The sequence below is a fragment of the Acromyrmex echinatior genome, chromosome 2 (genome assembly GCF_024713525.1).
Source record: "Acromyrmex echinatior isolate Ae372 chromosome 2, ASM2471352v2, whole genome shotgun sequence".
In the NCBI taxonomy this organism is placed as follows: domain Eukaryota; kingdom Metazoa; phylum Arthropoda; class Insecta; order Hymenoptera; family Formicidae; genus Acromyrmex; species Acromyrmex echinatior.
The window spans coordinates 3,548,740-3,567,676 of NC_141853.1; the positions used below are offsets into that span (position 1 = coordinate 3,548,740).

The 18,937-nt window shown below is 30.8% G+C and overlaps 1 protein-coding gene across 5 annotated transcripts in view; it reads right to left on the reverse strand.

The window, feature by feature from the left end:
• Positions 1 to 18,937, reverse strand: part of Cip4 (formin-binding protein 1-like Cip4) — a 43,429-nt gene that overhangs the window by 5,695 nt on the left and 18,797 nt on the right. For 2 of the 5 annotated variants that reach the window (XM_087416760.1, XM_011053785.2), the window contains exons 2-7: positions 10,567 to 10,682; positions 6,113 to 6,163; positions 4,264 to 4,570; positions 3,706 to 3,852; positions 2,888 to 3,244; positions 592 to 621 (exon numbers count right to left, since the gene is read on the reverse strand). In XM_087416760.1, coding sequence (XP_087272886.1) covers positions 592 to 621; positions 2,888 to 3,244; positions 3,706 to 3,852; positions 4,264 to 4,570; positions 6,113 to 6,163; positions 10,567 to 10,682 — 1,008 coding nt within the window. The remainder of the gene's footprint in view (positions 1 to 591; positions 622 to 2,887; positions 3,245 to 3,705; positions 3,853 to 4,263; positions 4,571 to 6,112; positions 6,164 to 10,566; positions 10,683 to 18,937) is intronic. The other 3 variants (XM_087416762.1, XM_087416761.1, XM_087416759.1) reach the window with 2 other exon arrangements.

An 18,937-nucleotide genomic window follows, 5' to 3' on the forward strand; every position in this document is an offset into this window, starting at 1 on the left:
AATTCGTTCTGTTAATGATCTGCGAATTGTTAGTGAAAACTAGCATAAATTGATAATGAACAATTTCAATATTCAATATCGCTTATTTTATTCTAAGCGATAATGGATAATATCAATAAAATGTATTCTTTGCAGTTTATAATAAAAAAAAGTCATAACAAATTATTTCAGAAATAAGAATATTTAACCCGTTTGGTGCTAGAAGGTGGAAAATATGTGTTAGAAGAATTAAAATTTAATTTCAGAATTTAAATTTTAAGAAATTCGCGAACTGATGTTATTAAATATCAAGATTTTAGTTTTTTACATTTCGTAGACTCGCAAAAGTTTTTGTTTTCGCAAAAATTAGATTTGTTTAATTGATTCATATATTTCGCAGTTGTAGGAATTCCCTCAATTTAATTTTAAATAATCAAAATAATCGAATTAATTATTAAGATTTATTTTGCTTTCGAAGAAACGATTGCCTGATCTCATCTATTTACTACTACATGTAAAGAAGACTAGCAAGTCTCGAGCACTTGTAAGCATTCAGTTAAGCACCAAAAGGATCAATCGGAAAATTACTTGGCGATTATATAAAGGACAGACCTTTAAAGCTATGCACACCTCGATCAACTTCTGTCGTTAGCATGAAACAAATTCGAAAAGCGTATCATTCAGCGAATGAACAGGATAGACTTCCAGCAATAGCATAAGCGAAAACTCATTATTTCGGAAATTATTAATCTTAAATAATATAAGATATTTATAATATGTGTAATACAATAAAAAATTGATTCATTGATGCAAGTATTTTTATATAATAATTTCACATTAATTAAGTTCAAGTTTTTACAACGTTATTTAACAATGCAAAGATATTTTACAATTAATTTCAATATAATTTCATATAAAATGTATTTTTCATCTTTACAAATATTATTCAAAGTAAATCTCTTACAAGAGTTGTAAATTTTTAAAAACATAATTATCTCAATTCTCAAAATTGTAAATTATTTTCACATTAAATTCCAGTTTAATTCCATTTCTTGTTATATTTTACAATATAATTTAATTTATAATAGTTTGGGGTTACACAATATAAAATTTTAATTAAATTTCATATACTATAGTAAATATAATTGATCTATCTTATACTGATTAAGATTAATATATCCGATGGTGTAATATACAAGTATGATGGTAATATATGATGGGTTCACACTCTTTTAATAAGATATTTTATTATCTCATTTTTGTATTTTATCTTTATAAAGCAGATAAATAGTTATTATATACATAATTGCGAGCGGAAAAGCGGTCTACGAAGTACTTACTAAGTGTGATAATATCCCAATTCATAGCCCGTGATGATTGGAAACAAGAGACCACAGAGACAGATTGAACCATCCACCAAATTAATAGAAAGTACAGAAGAAAAATAAGTTATGTTTTTCGTTATGCGAGATCAAACGAAAGAGTGATTGCAAATTATAGTCCGAACGTATAAAAATAATACACTATTGAACTGTATTGCAATTTTTATCAAAGTTTATCAAATAATTATTATTCTTTTTAAGAGTGGAGTGTATAAATTAATCCCAAAAATTTACCTAACATAAAAATTTTTTAATAAAAATTAAATATTTATAATACATATTATATCGTCATAATATAAAGATGTTAAATAAGTGTGCTACTATTTAAGTAAATTAATAAAATCTTACATTTTAGTATGGAATGAACACAAAACATTTTTTCTACTTTAATTAACCTTAATTATGATTAAAATTTTGAGTTTTCAATTTGAATTTATCAATATATAAATTTACATTATTATATACAATATATAAAGAGTTTGCTGTATCCCAAAAGCGCTTGAATTATAAAAGATCGAAATTACTTAAAATAATAATAATTTAAAGCTACAAAAAACATTTCGAATAATCATAGACATATAATAACAGTGCACAAAACATAATTGAGAAGTCGCACGTAAATAACATTATTGCGGCTGGTCGGAAGAATACGGAATCTACTAATGTACATGCGCAATAGATATTTGTGTGCATATAAGAGCAGGCCTGTCGGCGAATAAGGAGATGCAAAGTATACAGACATAAATGATAAGTTAAAAGAATAAAATGATATTATACTTCACAAAGAATTGTCATGCATGAAATATAAAAATAATATGCAATCCTTTGCAATTATCCTTTCCTTCTCACGACCTCGCAGAGGGTAATAAATAAATAATGCAGTAAGTTACGTTAGATCTTCTTTGAGTCATTCGAGTCTTTGGCTTATAAACATTGTGAATTAAATATCCTATCAGAAATCATTTTTTCAATGGACTAAAAAATTTTGCAATTATGTAATTGTGATATACGCAAAAGGATTGTTATAAAATTTATAAAATCGCCCAGACTCGACGACTTCACGAGATATATAATGCGTAATATAGGATGTTTGAAAAGATATCTAATATTCTAATAAAAATTTATAAAATTGAAATAATCAAAAAGTAATAATGAATAATCGTATAAAGCTTATCTTGTATTAAATTAAAAAGGCCGAACAAAGAATTGAAGAAAAATCCATGAAAAAAAAACTAAATTCTCACGGAGCGATACACATAGTTCAATTGCACATACCACTCATATCGGCCTTAGTAATTTTTAACTGCTTTAATAATGAGATTATATTATTTTAAATTAGCCAATTAGCAATGTGAGCAATTGATACATCCAAATTCTCAATTATTTTTCAATACTTATCAGCAGGTTTCATTAAATTCAAGGACTTCATCCACTTATTTTTTCAATACATCCTATGCACTGAGAACGTGCACCAATGATCTCAAAAGAATTGCAATAATCTTTCAGAGCAATGGACGAGTATCTACCTTATTACTGCCGAAAATCCCGAAGAGGCCGACCCTCTTCTTGATCTTGCCACCGGAGACGGTACCCTTGACCGTAAGGTGATTATGGATTGGCTGCATAACGGGCTGAGCCAATTGACTGTTGCTCTCATAGTTCTTAGCAACCGATAAGTCTTCAAAGGGAAAATCTCCGGGTGGCTGGAAACCGCTCTTATACCGTTCGATTACCAACATTGTGTCCTCCTTCTCGTTAATCTCATTCGCTGCCTTCTCAATGCCGTCTAAGCACTGGGCAATTATTGGTGCCACTGCTCGCTCAATTTCTACAGATTTCATCATATAATTTCGCATATTTTTTATCCTCTTCTCGTCCAGCTCCTGCAGCAAAAGCGTGACATAAGAAAGAATTACCCATGAGAAAAGGATTAATAAGTAAAGGATTAATAAAATAATTGAAACATTGAATTGAGAGACATTATAATAATTCCCAATTAGCAAGTTAATATTAATTTATTAAACTAATATTGATAAATTTGTAATTAAGGACACAGACAAATTAACGTAATTTTGAGCGAAATTAATTCAAATTTAATTAAAATTTAACTTTGTATTTGATTAGCGTATAATTTAATCTACGATTGTTCAAATATGTCAAATACGTCGACAAATATCATTTCATATTTTTTTATTATATTAAACATGTAGCATCGATGCACAGTTCTTTGAACTCTTGCACAATGACAAAAGGCAGAATATTTTTTCGAATAATATTACATAAAAATTACAAACAATATAATAAAACATAGACGCAATCACGCACAGTTATAATAAAGTAGTACCTGAAGATGTTGAAACACTTCCGGCATTGCTGTGTGGTAGTGCAACGTCTGCATGTCATTCGTTTTTTGTAGCTGATTCGCGTACTCCGTTTTGGCTTCCTCGCTCTGCTGGGTCTTCATAGTCATATTCATCCTCTGTTTCTCGACCTGTTCGTTGCAGAAAAAAAATTGGTTCTCATCAAGCATCAATATATACAATTTTCATCAATCGTTCATAATTTAAAGGCATAATTTTTTCACACGTTCTATCTATCCATAGAAAAACTTGAGATTCTGTATTCTATATTCCGTCGAAATGACACTACTGACTCTTCTTTCTACTTATCGTATACATGTTCAAGCCACTTTCAGAAAAAGTCTCGATCATGTAATTTTTTCTCTAGAGCAGAAACGTGACAAATGAAAATTTTTTGTACACATGTGTGTATATGTTCATATGTACACACATCAAAATTTTCACTTTTCACGTTTCTACTCTAGAGAAAAAATTACATGATCGATAGCACGCTAAGCTGGCAGGATTTATTATGAAATGATAGGAAATTTTTTATCACGCACCTCTGCTCTCGAAAGATTAAGATCCGCGTCCGCTCGCTGATAATTCTCCACAGCGCGTTCCGCTTCGCGAAAAGCCTTCTCGTAGGCCTTCCTGGCACGCTCCAGATTGCCGATCTGACCGGCTAGGGTAGCCATTAGTCGCGCGCCCTCCTGCAAATGCTTCTTGCGATCCTCTTTGAAGTCCTTAACCAGGATGTTAAGTTCCCGCAGGACATTGGCCTGGAGGTTTTCCGCGATTACCTCCCGTTGACCGGCTTGATCATTCACTTCGTTCAATTCCATTTTAAATGCTCGACAAGGACTATACCTAAAAGGACACAAGCGCGCTCTTCTCTTTGTTCTTTCATTCTACATTTATTTTATTCCTTATCTACTTTCTCTTTTCGTAGATGTTCATTTTCGTTTGATTAAAATTCGCAATTCTTTCTTTATATACTACTTTCTTAATATTTTTAAGAAATCCCCGCTTTCTTTCTTCTACTTTATCATCGCTAAATTTCGCTTTTTTGTCTAATACTTTAGTTTGCTATTTTTTAATTAGTAAGTTTTAATATCTCTTGTCAAGAAATATTAATGAGGTATTTTAAACAATTGCATATAAGTAAACCATCTTGTCTCTTAATTATAAATATAAAATGCATGAATAACATCAGCTCTAATTTAACTAGTTGTTTTTTAAAATAATTTAATATAAATTTTAAATAATAATTGTTACATATACGACAAGAATAATTTCTGATCTACACAACGCCGACGCAGGCTGATTTCATAGAGAAGAGCCTAAATCTCGGCCCACGCTGATTAGCATGACACATTCTTTGCACTGCTTCATAACGAATCAACTGCGAGCTATAGGATCTCTTTTGCGGAGTTATTGAACTTATAAGCATTTCGCCCAATTATGCTGCAGAGTATAATTTCTGCATAAAATTAGCATCTTAAAAAGATCGTTTTTAGTTTTTATATAATTTATTTTGATAATTTATAAAATTCTAATTCTTTTCTAAGTTTTAGAGTCTTTTCTGATAGAAAAGAGGTCGCATTTAAGCGCAAAAAATATAAATCTAAAGCTAAGGTGTTAATATCACGTTTCTATTGAACAAAAATTGATGATAACTTTCTAATTTCGATCAGGATTGGATTCTAGGTCGCAAGATAAACAGGTTGCTCCTGTTTCTATTTCATTTTGACATTTAATTGGTTTGACGACGAAGTGTCAAGTGACGAATAAAAAAATTTTGCACGAGAGTGAAAAACAGAAGTGAAAAGTTGGAAAATATTTATTGAGATAAATTTGCTTTATTTTTACCCTGCTTTTTTAACTGCCATTTATTTTTAACTCTGACCTAACCACGCTCTTATGCACGCTTAATTACTCTCGCACACATTCTGTGCGTCGAGTCAGAAAATTAATTATGGCTCCACAGAACTCGGTATACCTATGAAATTAAAGATCAGCAGAGATTCTCGAAGGAAATAATTTCGCCACATATTTTTTGCTTTAATAAATTCTAGTTATATTCAAGAATGCGTTGAATTCCAACGCGTGTGTGCATATAATTGCAGAATATATTTTTATATCGTAAGAGACATAATTAAAAAATAAGTATCCATGCTAATTTGTTTTTGCTAACTTTTTTCTTGAAAATAATCACCTTAGATAATTACTATTTCATTCATCAAATGGTATAATTATCTACTTCCCTTGATTAACTAGTGGTATAATCCATTTCGACTATAGATAATTAAAACATATGTTTGTTACTCTTTCCGATAGATTCAATAATCTATCTGAGATCGTCAGTAACTCGAGAAGAGAGATACGCAAACATATAGCTTTTATACTTACTGATAATCCTCTTCCTCTTTCTTCTTCGGTTGATAACTCTTCACGAGACGCCTGTAACAGAGAAAAGAGAAATAAGATTATTGATGCACGCTTCTCACGAAGGTGAAATGACACGCCGAGAAATGTTAGGCGAATAGCAGGAACTATCAGATTACCCGGAAATAAACTGCTCGGAGGAATGATCTCTGTATTACCTCCGAGTTTATCATTTGCAGTTTTGTATTCAAATAATTGACAATAATTTTTAGTATAGTTTTGAGTAATAATTTTTAATAACTGACGAATTAATATTTTTTACAAAAAATTAATCTGTTTTACTAATAATTACATTTTTATTATACAGACTAATTTAATAAATATAGAGAGATATCACAATTAAATCAATATATTTCTAAAGTCATATATGCGAATATATTCTAAGGAGCATGTCGTACTCCATTCATCAAACAACAATAATAACTTCCTTAATTCGTGATATTCGCGATTAAATTTGAAAAATTTTCGCCATGTTACATTTTTCATAATTTTTATTCGACAATGTAAAAAATATTCAGAGTGGAAAGAACTAAATCTGAGGATTGTGCGATTTGAGTTAAGTGAAGTATAACCAAGTCAAGAAGAATAAAAACCTAGTTAGATAAATAATTACATTAGATAATAATTTCACGTAGTAAATTATACTCAAAAATTTAATCAAAGTATATAACTAACCGATCTGAAATAAGATTAATGCAATAATATTAGAAATTCATTCGACTATCACAAGGATGATGTAACTGCGTAATTCTAAAAAATCTGCTTCTTCATGAAGATTAAATCAATCATACAGAAAAGTAAATTGAATCAATTATTTAATTCGTAATTCAATGATGGGACGGTATAATCATAAGCGTATGTATAAAGTTGAATGAACCATTATTTGGTAGTAAATGAACATGAATATAATGTAAAAATAACACGATTTAAAAGTAATAGGAATTTAATAAAACATTAACGATACTTTGTTTAGAACTAGGGAGCGTTTTGTGAAGCTATTAACAAATGGCGCGTGTACTCGTAACAAAGATTCGACCTGTATAAAGCGAGAATGATCAAATGATCTTTTCATGCACTTCTTACCACATCATGGCGACAAACATTTTTTTTAAGGCAGTTCAATCGATCTATATAATAGAAGGTTTTAATTATTAATTAAATCATTTTGCAAAATAACGGATCGAATAAATTTAATGAATTGTTCTATTAGATAAATTATTAAATCTACTTCATTCGAAGATAAAGTAGAGATTACCTCAAAATTGTTATTATTCACAATTTATTTATGAGTTCTCGTTACTTTGTAAAATAATCCAGTTAAATGTTAAAATCAATATATTCTATTGCAGATTTATTTCATCGCGCTCATAAAATTATTTTAATTGACGATACAATCATGTTCCGTTACTACCAATAATAGTATTTAGTCAACTATTTAAATATTTTATAAAACTAAATTCAATATTTATTTAATGCAAGGAAAATATTAAAGGAACGTTAAATTGTTTTTTGGTGCAACCCGACAGTTCGCCGTATTTAACTCTGAGATTGGGTTGGTTTACCTCAATTCGAGTTCCCCGATCTTTTTTTACAGTGTATATAATGCATATTATTCTATGAATATATTAAAGAAGCCTATTAAATGGCTTCATATCTACATTATAAATTCTATGTTTTTCTTAATCCTTATTCTAAATAATATTTCTACAAATCGCATCAGTTTTTGAAAGTACATCACACACATGTGCAACACAATAAACAGTTGCTATAATGCAATTATAATAATATTTCAATTCATTTTAGCGATATAACATGCTCAAAAAATTGCCACATCTCGCAATTTCCTCACGCTCGCTTGCTATTATGGAAAAAAGTCGTTGGTTGAGAATTTATTGCAATGTACGCGATCATTCCATTGAGGTGCATCAAGGGGTCAAATCGCGGATTGTACGCGGAGTAATCGAAGAAATATCAGATCGCGAGTACGCGGAATTATTTTTGGTCGCGGACTCAGATTAAAACGGATCTGGGCGTGCCGTTTTAATTTTTATGGCGCACCACGTCCGTCTATAAATACACTATCATGTTGAATCTCACACGCTCTTGATATAGCAAAGCAACATGAAGAGGAAAAAGAAAATGAATGAAAAAGAAGAATAGCGGGAAATAGCGGAAATTTATACCAGGATAATTCTCCTGCTATATTTTAAAACTTTCCAAGTATCATCCAGATACACGTTCGATCCTTTTTTGCCGAATTCCTAGATGCTGTTATACTACGTTGGATATCCGATGAGCCTTCAATTACTTGATCGTATAATTTTTTGGGTATTATATATATGGAGCCGTGGCAATTTTCCCAGAATACGCGTACACTGACCGCCACGCTTTTATACGAAAGTGAATCGAGGGTCGAGCTAGACGCTGAAAATTGCAGCGCATTAAGACGAAGGACGCGCGAGTGCGATGATTCGTATGCAACGGCAAGAGCGAACGTGCGCAGCGAAGCGCGTGAAATCACTGCTCACAGTAGCACGCCTGCCTCTAATTAATTCCTTTATTTCGTTCAAAATCGATTTAGACGATCAGAATAGTCTGTACATTTTCTTATTAATTTTCTCGTCAAACATGTAAATTTAAACAAACATTGCGAATTCATTTATATTTGTATAACAATTCAATTGTATCAATATCACCTTAACAAGTACAATGTAACATTAAGGAGGTTCTAGGGCACATATATTAATATTTGTGCTTCAAACAAACTACATACATGTGAAAATTGTGTTCATAACATTCTGCTTTTATTGAGTAAAACAAAAATTTTTATAGATTATTTTATTTGATATTAGTTTTATTGTTGTAAACAAAAATTTTAAAAATAACAAAAATCTAAATTTTTTATATAAATATTTTAAGTACTAAAAATGACTTGCAAAGTTTCATTGAGATTCATCAATTAGTATATAACAAATAAATTTTGTTTATTTATTGAATTAATTAATGTCTGCATTTAATGTAACACATAAATATTCTTGAACTCAAAGTAGTGTACTTATATTTAAAAATTGAGATTTTTATCATTATTTTATAATACATTCTCATATATTTCTATTAGAGATTATTACAAATTAAAAAAATATTACTTTTTATTGAAATAATTTTTGATCCAGATGATCAACTGCCTCTAATTTTTTTGTATTATTTTTAAATGCAATTTAGAATAATCTGTAATTTTTTTCAAATAATTCTTCTAACATATTGCATTTGCCTCCTTAATTATACAATTACTACGATTAATTTTCTTATGAAAGCTCACGCCTCAAGTTACGAGACATAACAATTTCAAATATTTTTAATTACGACAGAGCGTATAATTATAAAATCGCTATAAGGTGTATTTAAAAACGAAGAACAATGAACATATTTGCGTCTCATTATATCTCTAAAATTTCACCCCTACTATATATTTTCGTTGATTATGTCAAACGACAGACTGTACAATTAATTACTATTAATGTTGCGTGCAGCGCACATTTCTACGAAATATGCGACGAAATAATCAAGCGCAATGCAAAACGGAGTAATTAAACGGCCGGAGTGGATGGATTTCGAGACACCCGATAGAACAAAAGTACGCCACAGTGGACGGCATTCACGGAACGGACAAGGGATTCCTTTAACACAATATTAGTCGCTACAGATCTCGCCTCGTCCCTGAACCCGCGGGGTGCGTGAGACACGCTCGTTATACAAAATGTCCCATTGAAATTATTTCGCTTCAGATGCCTCACCCTTTGTCGAGGCACTTGAAAAAAAAAGTAGCATAGTGTACGAGCACATCGACTTGCACGACAGGGTACACAAGATATGCCAGGTATACGAAAGCATTCCGAGAGGGTCCCTTTACTCCCTATGCACCTGCTATTGATCCTGTTTTTCTCTGTCTCACTCTAAATTATTTTCAAAAAGGAGAAATATTTCATCGCCATTTTTTTAAATTTTTTTACGCATCTCTCTTCGTCTTTAATATAATGTAAATTTTAATAACAATCAAGACAAACAAAAAAATAAAAGTAACTATATATATGTAATGAACAGATCAAAAGTGTAACGCAGACAGAGATAAATTCAAAATTTTTTTAATTTCTTGCGGTTTTTTATAAGAAACTTCTAATGCAGAATGCCTCGAATTAATCACGCAATAAATTGAAATGCAGATTATTTGAAGAAAACCTCGAAAAAGATAATAATAATTCTAATTATAAAAGATTATAACAATTATTAAAATATCTATAATAGAGAAAATCGAAGTAGTATTTAGCACGTAAAGTATAGATACTTCGAAAGTGTTCAAGTGTCTCCTCTAATCTTCCGTACTTCTTTATTTACATTCTTAGGAAGTTGTTATATCTCACCTGAGTTTCGCTGCGTATTCGAATTCGATCGCACAACGATCGCGTATGAAGTGGCCATACCTCTCGAGAAATTCTATCCCTTTTTGTGTGTGCAGGGATAGATTCTCGAACTGGTCCTAAAAGCACAAACAAACAAAACGATTTTAAAAACAGTATTTGACTATTTGCAATATTCATTAAAATATAGACTTAAACTTCTTCAAAAAGTATATATGAATAGTACATATGAATGCAACTTTATATTAATAAAGTATAGTAATAAAGTATTTTTCAAATTTTACAATATTTTAAATACATTTTAATATTCATGTACATTCATTAATTGACTTGTATGAATAGGGTAGATAGTCCAACAATGAACCAGTAGTACACTATGAATCATTGCGATATTTCGTAAATACGATATTATCAGATTGTACTGCTATCATGCAGTGACTCGCATTTGAACCCCTTCTTGGCTCCCCAGTTGACTTGGCAAAGATGATCATGTAATGTCACATTTTAAGAATTTTGGGTTGCAAAGTAAGTTTTTTTCGTAAGTTTTACGCATTTTTTGTTGTTATATCTATCATTTTTTTCATTGTGCAATTTTATGTGTACATTTGGCTTTATTATTCTGCAAGCAACTTTTTCTGTTATATTATTTTACCATATTATTTAGGAGATTATCGTGGAAAAAGTTAAGTGGTTTACAATGAATCATTTTGACGTAGTGAACAATGAACCATGATATACTGACACATAATCTTTTTTACGATAACCTTCAAAATAATAATTCATTATAATAATTATTTAGAATACCCTTCTGCCACCTAAAATCTCAATAAAAATATACTCATTTGACGTGTTTTCGCTCAAAACGAAAGAAAAATGCGGTAGTCAGCCTTGTGAATCTTCACCACCTTATAATTATCTATTTTATAAAATAAACATTTTAAAATATAGCAAAACTAAAATAATCCTAACAATTCGCAGTATAAACATGTAATTATTAAAAATAGCATAGTTCATTGTATACACATCCCTTGTACGTAATGAACCACTTCCTGATTTTTTAAATAATCGAAATTATGGCTAAATTTAAAAAATAACTTAAAAGTTATTGTTTACAGTATGTAGTCAGCTAAATTCATAAACTGTATGCCAAAACTCAGATCTTCAATTCAAAAATTGAAAGAGATATAAGCCTCTGAAATTTACGTGATTCATTGTTGAACCACTTATCTTGTATGATAAAAATTAAATCATAAAATTTGAAATACGATAGATAAAATCAATAGTTAATAAGAAATTTTAATTTTGCTCTCAAAAATTCGCGTATATTAATGTTACTTATTGACGTAGTCACTCATTTAAGACATAAAGATGGATATTTAAAAAAAATCGCAGATTTGAAGACCTTTAACAAAATGAGTAGGCATATTTTGTATCACGCTTTTATAGAGACCGAGAGACGTAGTTGTTTGAGTAAATACGCATGCAAGAAAATCCTAACAAGATTTATTTAAAAAAAAAAAATAAATTAAAAAAAACTGATTCTTTTTTTCTTTTGAATTTCTTGAAACATATCTAAATTGTCGATTTCGCCGCCAAGAGAGTGAAGACTTTTCTCCGTCGAACAAACAATCCAACCGTATCTATCGCGGTCGACGACTGAGAAAAACCTCTTGGCACACATACGCCCCTTGTTTCCTCCTCCTCCTCCTCCTCCACCTCCACCTTTTCCATCACCACGGGACAATGAGGAATTTCGCAAGCAACATGCGCGGAAAGATTTCTGAACGTCGTTTAGCGGCTCGGCACGAAAAGTGAAACTGGACGTATTAACATTCAGTTATCCGAAGTAAAGTACACAAACAAAAGTTAGTGTCCAGAGTCGCAACTTTGACATATTACAATAAGCATCGTATAAACTAATCTTCTGTATATTCCAAGGGTAATGACCTTTCGCCCTTACGCTTGTAAATCAGACCTCTGTTGCAATTTTCCCACCATCAACTCTTCATCTTTCCATGTCTTATTAATAAGTAGATTACAAATTTCATAAATAAGATGAGAAATCACACTAACAACGAACATATTGTATTAATTTAAATAATTAGCTCTTTACGTAAAGTAATTCTATCCGTTTTGTCGTTTTCCTTGATCTCATTGTTACAGTCTCCAATTACGGGACAGAATTGCATCATGACATTGTAGTTCAATAACACAGAATTTGTTTTCTCTTCATTTAAAAAAAAAAAAAAAAACACCATGTTTTGCTTCCACATTCTATGAGAATTTAGAAAGTTGAATAATCGATGAAACATGATACTCTCGGTCGAAATCTCTTCGGTTTCTCATCTACTACTTCAGGAGGAATGCGAGCTTTTATCGTTCAAGGACGATTCGATCTGTCGACATTTATACCACGGCGTTGGCTTAAGGACAAATCAGGTCGCTGTTGCAATGACAAAGAGTGACTGAGTGAGTGAGTGAGTCAGAGTGTGTGTGTGTGTGTGAGAGAGAGAGAGAGGGGGAAAGAGAGAGAGAGAGAGGGGGAGAGAGAGAGAGAGAGAGAGAGAGAGATATGAAAGATCCACGGTCCACACTACTAGCTGGCATTCGAAACGTGTTACTTTCATTTCCATCAAGTAGCCATTCAAGGGCCACGCGACTTCTTACGGCCATACGTGATGCCCGCGTCCTTCTTAGTCTTCTTTTGCGACGTCTCACCTTGCCACGCTACAGTGCAAACAAAAAAAAAAGATACAAGATCTCGACCGGAACATTGGAATCACGTGTGCGCGATTTGTGGTCCGGTTAGCAGAACGACGCGGAATGAAAGAAGGAAGTCGCGCAAGATTTTTCTTCAGTCGATCATAAATAACTTAATAAATAAGATAATAATGTAATAAATAATTTAATAAAATTAACTCTCTCTATAAGTGAGATCATAATTTTCAATCTATCCTAACTGCGACCCACAAACACATTTAAACATCAGCTCGAGTAATTAAAATTAATCGAAAGAAATTTTAAAGCTTTTTACCATTTTCTTTACTTCTTAAATTTAAAACTCATGTAGAAATATCAAATTCCTAAGAGCATCTTCAATTCTGTTCATTTCATAGTCTTTAAATTGACGAAGACTTGTCAGATCATGGATATTAGCTTATCAAATTTTACACTCGTACATGGAAAGGGAATGGTTTTATTGAAATATCTACCTAAAAATTGAATTAGATACAGACTTAAAGATATAGATGAAAATTTTTGTTTAGATTATCAAAATGATTACACAGAAAGGATGGTTTTGTTGAAGTATTTAAAAATTTATATTGTTGAAAATAATTTTGTTGAACCATCAAAATAATCATGTAGAACGCTCAAACTAATTGCTAAAATAAATATTTATCTGAAAATTTTTTTGCGACATTGTTCATCGTGCTTGAGATTCTTAAATAATTATTTTAATGATATTACAACAAAATTATTTTTATCTGTATCTATTATAGATAAATTTTCAGATACTTATTTATAGATAAATTTTCAGATACTTATTTATAGATAAATTTTCAGTAAAGCTATTCTTTCCGTAATAGAATTTAGATATTCCAAAATCTTTCAATCCACAAAATCCGATCTCATAATTAACCTGCTTTCTTTTGTCGAATTATCCATTCTTATGGATCCCTTGTACGAAAAATGTAAAAATAATACTATCGTAATGCTATAAACAATGTTCTACATTAAAAAAACTAAATGCGTTTAATTTGTATAATGATTATTTAGTTCAAGTATTTACATATTTAGGTTAAATATACACGAATCATATTAACAAAATCTTGTAATTTAAAACATGTTATTTATTTGAATTAACAAATACTTGCTTCACAGCCTGTGATTACTATATTTAATTTTGACTAAATAATTTATTTGAATAAATAATTTAATTTTCAACTAAATAAATATTTTTTTAAATCAGCAACTTTTTTTCTTCAATAGTAGTTTGAAAATAAAACGAACGTGCATTGAAGAATAAAAATAGAACAAGCAAGACTTATTGTTAGACGATTCCACAGGTCGCTATCGCGAACCAAGTGTTAAACTGTAAATTTAATTCGCGATTTTCACAGCGATTTTCTTCCATTCGTTCAAGGTTTACGACTTACGCGCGGTGAACTCCGAGTCACACTCGAGTCGCAATCGCGCACGGACGAAGTCACTCGTGCGTCTCTACGTTTCGGATCGAAACAACTTTCTCATTGTGATAACTGTATAACGCGGCTCGTAGCTCGGCAAGTAATTTGCAATGAAATAACGGAGAACTGGTAGCGCAGGTGATAGCCGCGTATGTACCGCGGCTTTCGAACACACGTGGAACGACAGCGGCGACGGGCAATCACCGATCCGGTCGTTCTTTTCTATCCCCGAGACACACGTCAAGTATCTCGATGCCTGATTATTAGATTCCGTTTTTCCTTCATGCCGGATATCGCGAATGCCGATAACGCCGTTGATTGCGAGGCACGATCGCGTGTCGCATATTTGAAATAATGCAAACTTGGGTCTATTCAGTGAACTTGTACGTAGCCTGAGTCACACTAGAAACAGAACGTTTTTCTATAATGTTTACAGATATGAAAAAAATTGTAAAACACAATTTTTCTCGATGGTTCTAAACGTCATTTAATAAAATGCTTTAACATTTATGTAAATTAAATAAAAATAATTTTCATTTCTCAAAGATTTATCTCTCTGTGTTTTAGATTATTGAATTCAAGACTCAAGTTTCGAAATGATATTATGATGTATTGAATTTATCTTGATGTTTATGCAATATACGAGGCATACGAACGACGTATGTAATTTCATATAAGTGTGTAATACTTTATTTCAGAAAACATTTATGAACTCAATAATTCAGAGAAAATTAATTTTGAAAAATTCTGTTTATTATGCTTATCTTTATATAAATATACTTACAATCTACAGATTACTCTAACATAGATCAGATACTCTAACATTTGATCCCTTAAATATTTGTACAATTAAGGGCCGGTTGTTTCATCTTTAGATAAACTATGTGTATTTAACTATATGTAAACTATGGTAATTTACTAGATAAAAAAGTAAAACATAAGAGAGTAAGAGAGTAAGACAGTGAGCTGAAGTTTATCGAACGATAGAACAACCCAGTCTAAAAAGTAAAAAGATTATTTTTGAACGCCTTCAGTATTGAAATTTGAGATCATCGGTATTATAACAATCGGTATTATAACTCTTCTTGATATAAAAATCCATATTTAGATAGTATCAACCAAGTGTATCAACAACGCTCGTAATTCATTGGATGACGTCATCGTTTCTGTTTCATGCGGTTTAATGGCAAAATTAAATTATATTCCATTATGTCGAATCGATTCCTCCCCCGTAGGGGTGAGTGCTAACCAATCCTGCGTTCTGTGTAGCAGGTCGATACACGGGAAACGCATTGACAAGCTATGACTCATCGCAGTGCAAGCTTCTCCAAAAAGGTACGCTGGCAAAGAACCAAATAATCGACTGGACAATGACAGAATCGAGTTTATCACAATGACGATAAAAACTAACAAAATCAAACAATTCTAAAAAAAACCTCGAATCAACGCTTATAATACTTTCTCTACTTGCTCGAATATATACAAATACGTTATAACATACTAATATATGAAAATTAAAATGTAAAAAAATAAAAATCAAGGAAAAATAAATAATGAAAGAATTCGAGAAAAATCAATAACACAGAATACATTACATTATAAAAATATCAAATACGATAAAATAAATAAATATATTTATTTATAAAATAAGAGAGAGAGAGAAATTCGAAATTTTTGAACCTAACAATCCCATTCACACTTGAAAAAATTTGTCCTCCTTAGAATGAAAGTGCTTCCCTTAGTTTTTCTATTTTTCTTTTCCTTATACTTTTTCCTAGATTACACAGTTCCCGTCTGCAGGAATGTAGTAGAGGCAGGTATGAAGGAAATATTTTTTATGAAGACGATCAATAAGAAAAGCGTGCTCTCTGGAGTAAATAAAAAGGTATATCACAAAAATAGTTTAAAAACAAAGAGTCACGGGGCAAACCTACCATAGCATGAGTTCAAGCAAGTGTGTATTATGAGTCACGGAATAGCGCAGGGGGTAGCTCCCACACTCTCCACCCTATTGATCCCACATTTCTGTATACTCACGCGACTCAAGAGAGTCGAATGAGAAAATAAAACGAGCAAGATAGGTAAGAGCTAGAAAAAAATGAAAAAGAAAAAAGATGGGGCAAGAAAGAGTGAAAAAAGGAAGTACAGAAGCAAAGAAAGTGCAGTAAAGTATTGTAAAAAAAAATGATTAATGCTTACTTGCGGATATTAAAATAAATGTTTTTCTTTAACAAAAATTCTAGACTTTAATTTGTTCAATCATTTAATTCTTAAATATAAAAAAATCATCTCAGATACTCTCTCTTGAAGTATAATTAATCATTTTTCTCCCAGAAAAATGTGATCAATAACTAAAAAATTTTTCTCTAAATTTAGTTGATGTTATAAGATTCCAGTTATAAGATTAAATTTTTATACGATTATTTTTATTTTTATTTCGTTTGTCTGTTATGTTTCGTCCTTATATATCATAAAATAAAACAGATTTCAAATTATTGGCTTTTGAAAGTTTCATTAAAAAATCCAATGCTTTTATACAAAGTTCTTTTTCAATAAAATGCTACTAGATATTCGATACGTCGTTAAAAAAATTTAGTAAATATTGTGACCCAATTTTTGTTGCAATTTCATAGGATAAAAAAGTTAAGACCATAAAATTGATTTCAAAGAATATTATAAAATACCTTTAAAAACAAAATATAAAATATCTTTGTTTAATAAAAAGATTTTCTTCATAAAAATATATTTTTTAAAATTATTCAGCATGTTAATTAATATTTTATTTTCAGCATATTAATTAATATTTTATTTTTACAAAACGTTATACTATAATTTCACAAAAAGATAAAAAAATATATACGTACTATGATTCATACATCTTGCACATATAACTAGAGAGAACGAAGAATATAGCAATAAAAAAAATGTCCGAAAATGACGCTGAAGGGGGTCAAATGTCGTATTGCGCTTCGCTATACATTCTAAGACTCATGGAATGCATTCACAGGTTTCACCTCGAAACAGACAATGCGTCCAATGTTCGCGATAAAATGCGCAATGCAATATAGGCACAATCGTAGATCATGCACTTCGAATCCTCACGATGGTTGGCACGTGACGGGATTACTATTGAGGACATGAAATTGAAATAGGTAATCGAAGTTTTCTCCGATACGATCAGAAACAATAACTTGAATACTGAATATAGGACGAGTTGACGCTTTTCAAAATTTCTTTTACATTACGCTTATTTCTCTATTCATGATCTTTACAAATTTCTTAGTAATTTTCTGTGAAATCTACGTTACGAGAAATCTATAGTATATCAGGATATATGATACGATCCCAAAAATTACAAGAGAACTCATTTTATTTTGATAAATAATAAAAGAAGAAACATACAATGTGTACTCGATGATAACTCAAACTACTCATTCATTACTTATTTCGAAAACAAAATAAAGTTATCAAAAGGATAGGAGAAACCATTATGTATATATGCGTTTTACTAGCTCTTACGTATTATAAAGTTATCTCTTATCACAAATCTATATAGATTTCCCTTTTGTTATTATTCTAGTTAGGGCCTTTGGCCCTTTGACAATGCTTCACACCAGAGGAGAAACAAGTTTACCTATTATTCTTTTATTATCAGCACATAAAAATGATATGATAGGGCGTCCTAACCTGCGACAACATTCTTGGAAATTTACGGACATCGCTGAATTTCGTTTCTTTTTTTTCGATAGTAAACATCTTCATGACACGTTAACATTGAATTTCATGTGTATATATATATATATATATATATACACACACACATACACATATATGTATAATTCACTGCAGGATATAATCGCTAAATAAGAGTGACATTACTCTATCACCAACGCTCTCTTTCGATCTTTTCTTTTATTTTAAAAATAACATATTCAAACAGATTTAGAAATAAAGTTTCAGCCTAATTCTAATTAGAGTCGCATCAACATTAATAACTTTGATCATGTTGTGAATTATCAATATTTTTCTGACCTTTCATCTCATAAAATCAAAAGAATACTAGTACACTTGTTTACTCACGCACTTGTCTTTCTGAATTATTCCTATATTATTACTGTCACATTTTGCGACACCGCGCGTAATTGTACGGACACATAAGAGCTCTTATCTAGATAATATTCAAAGGT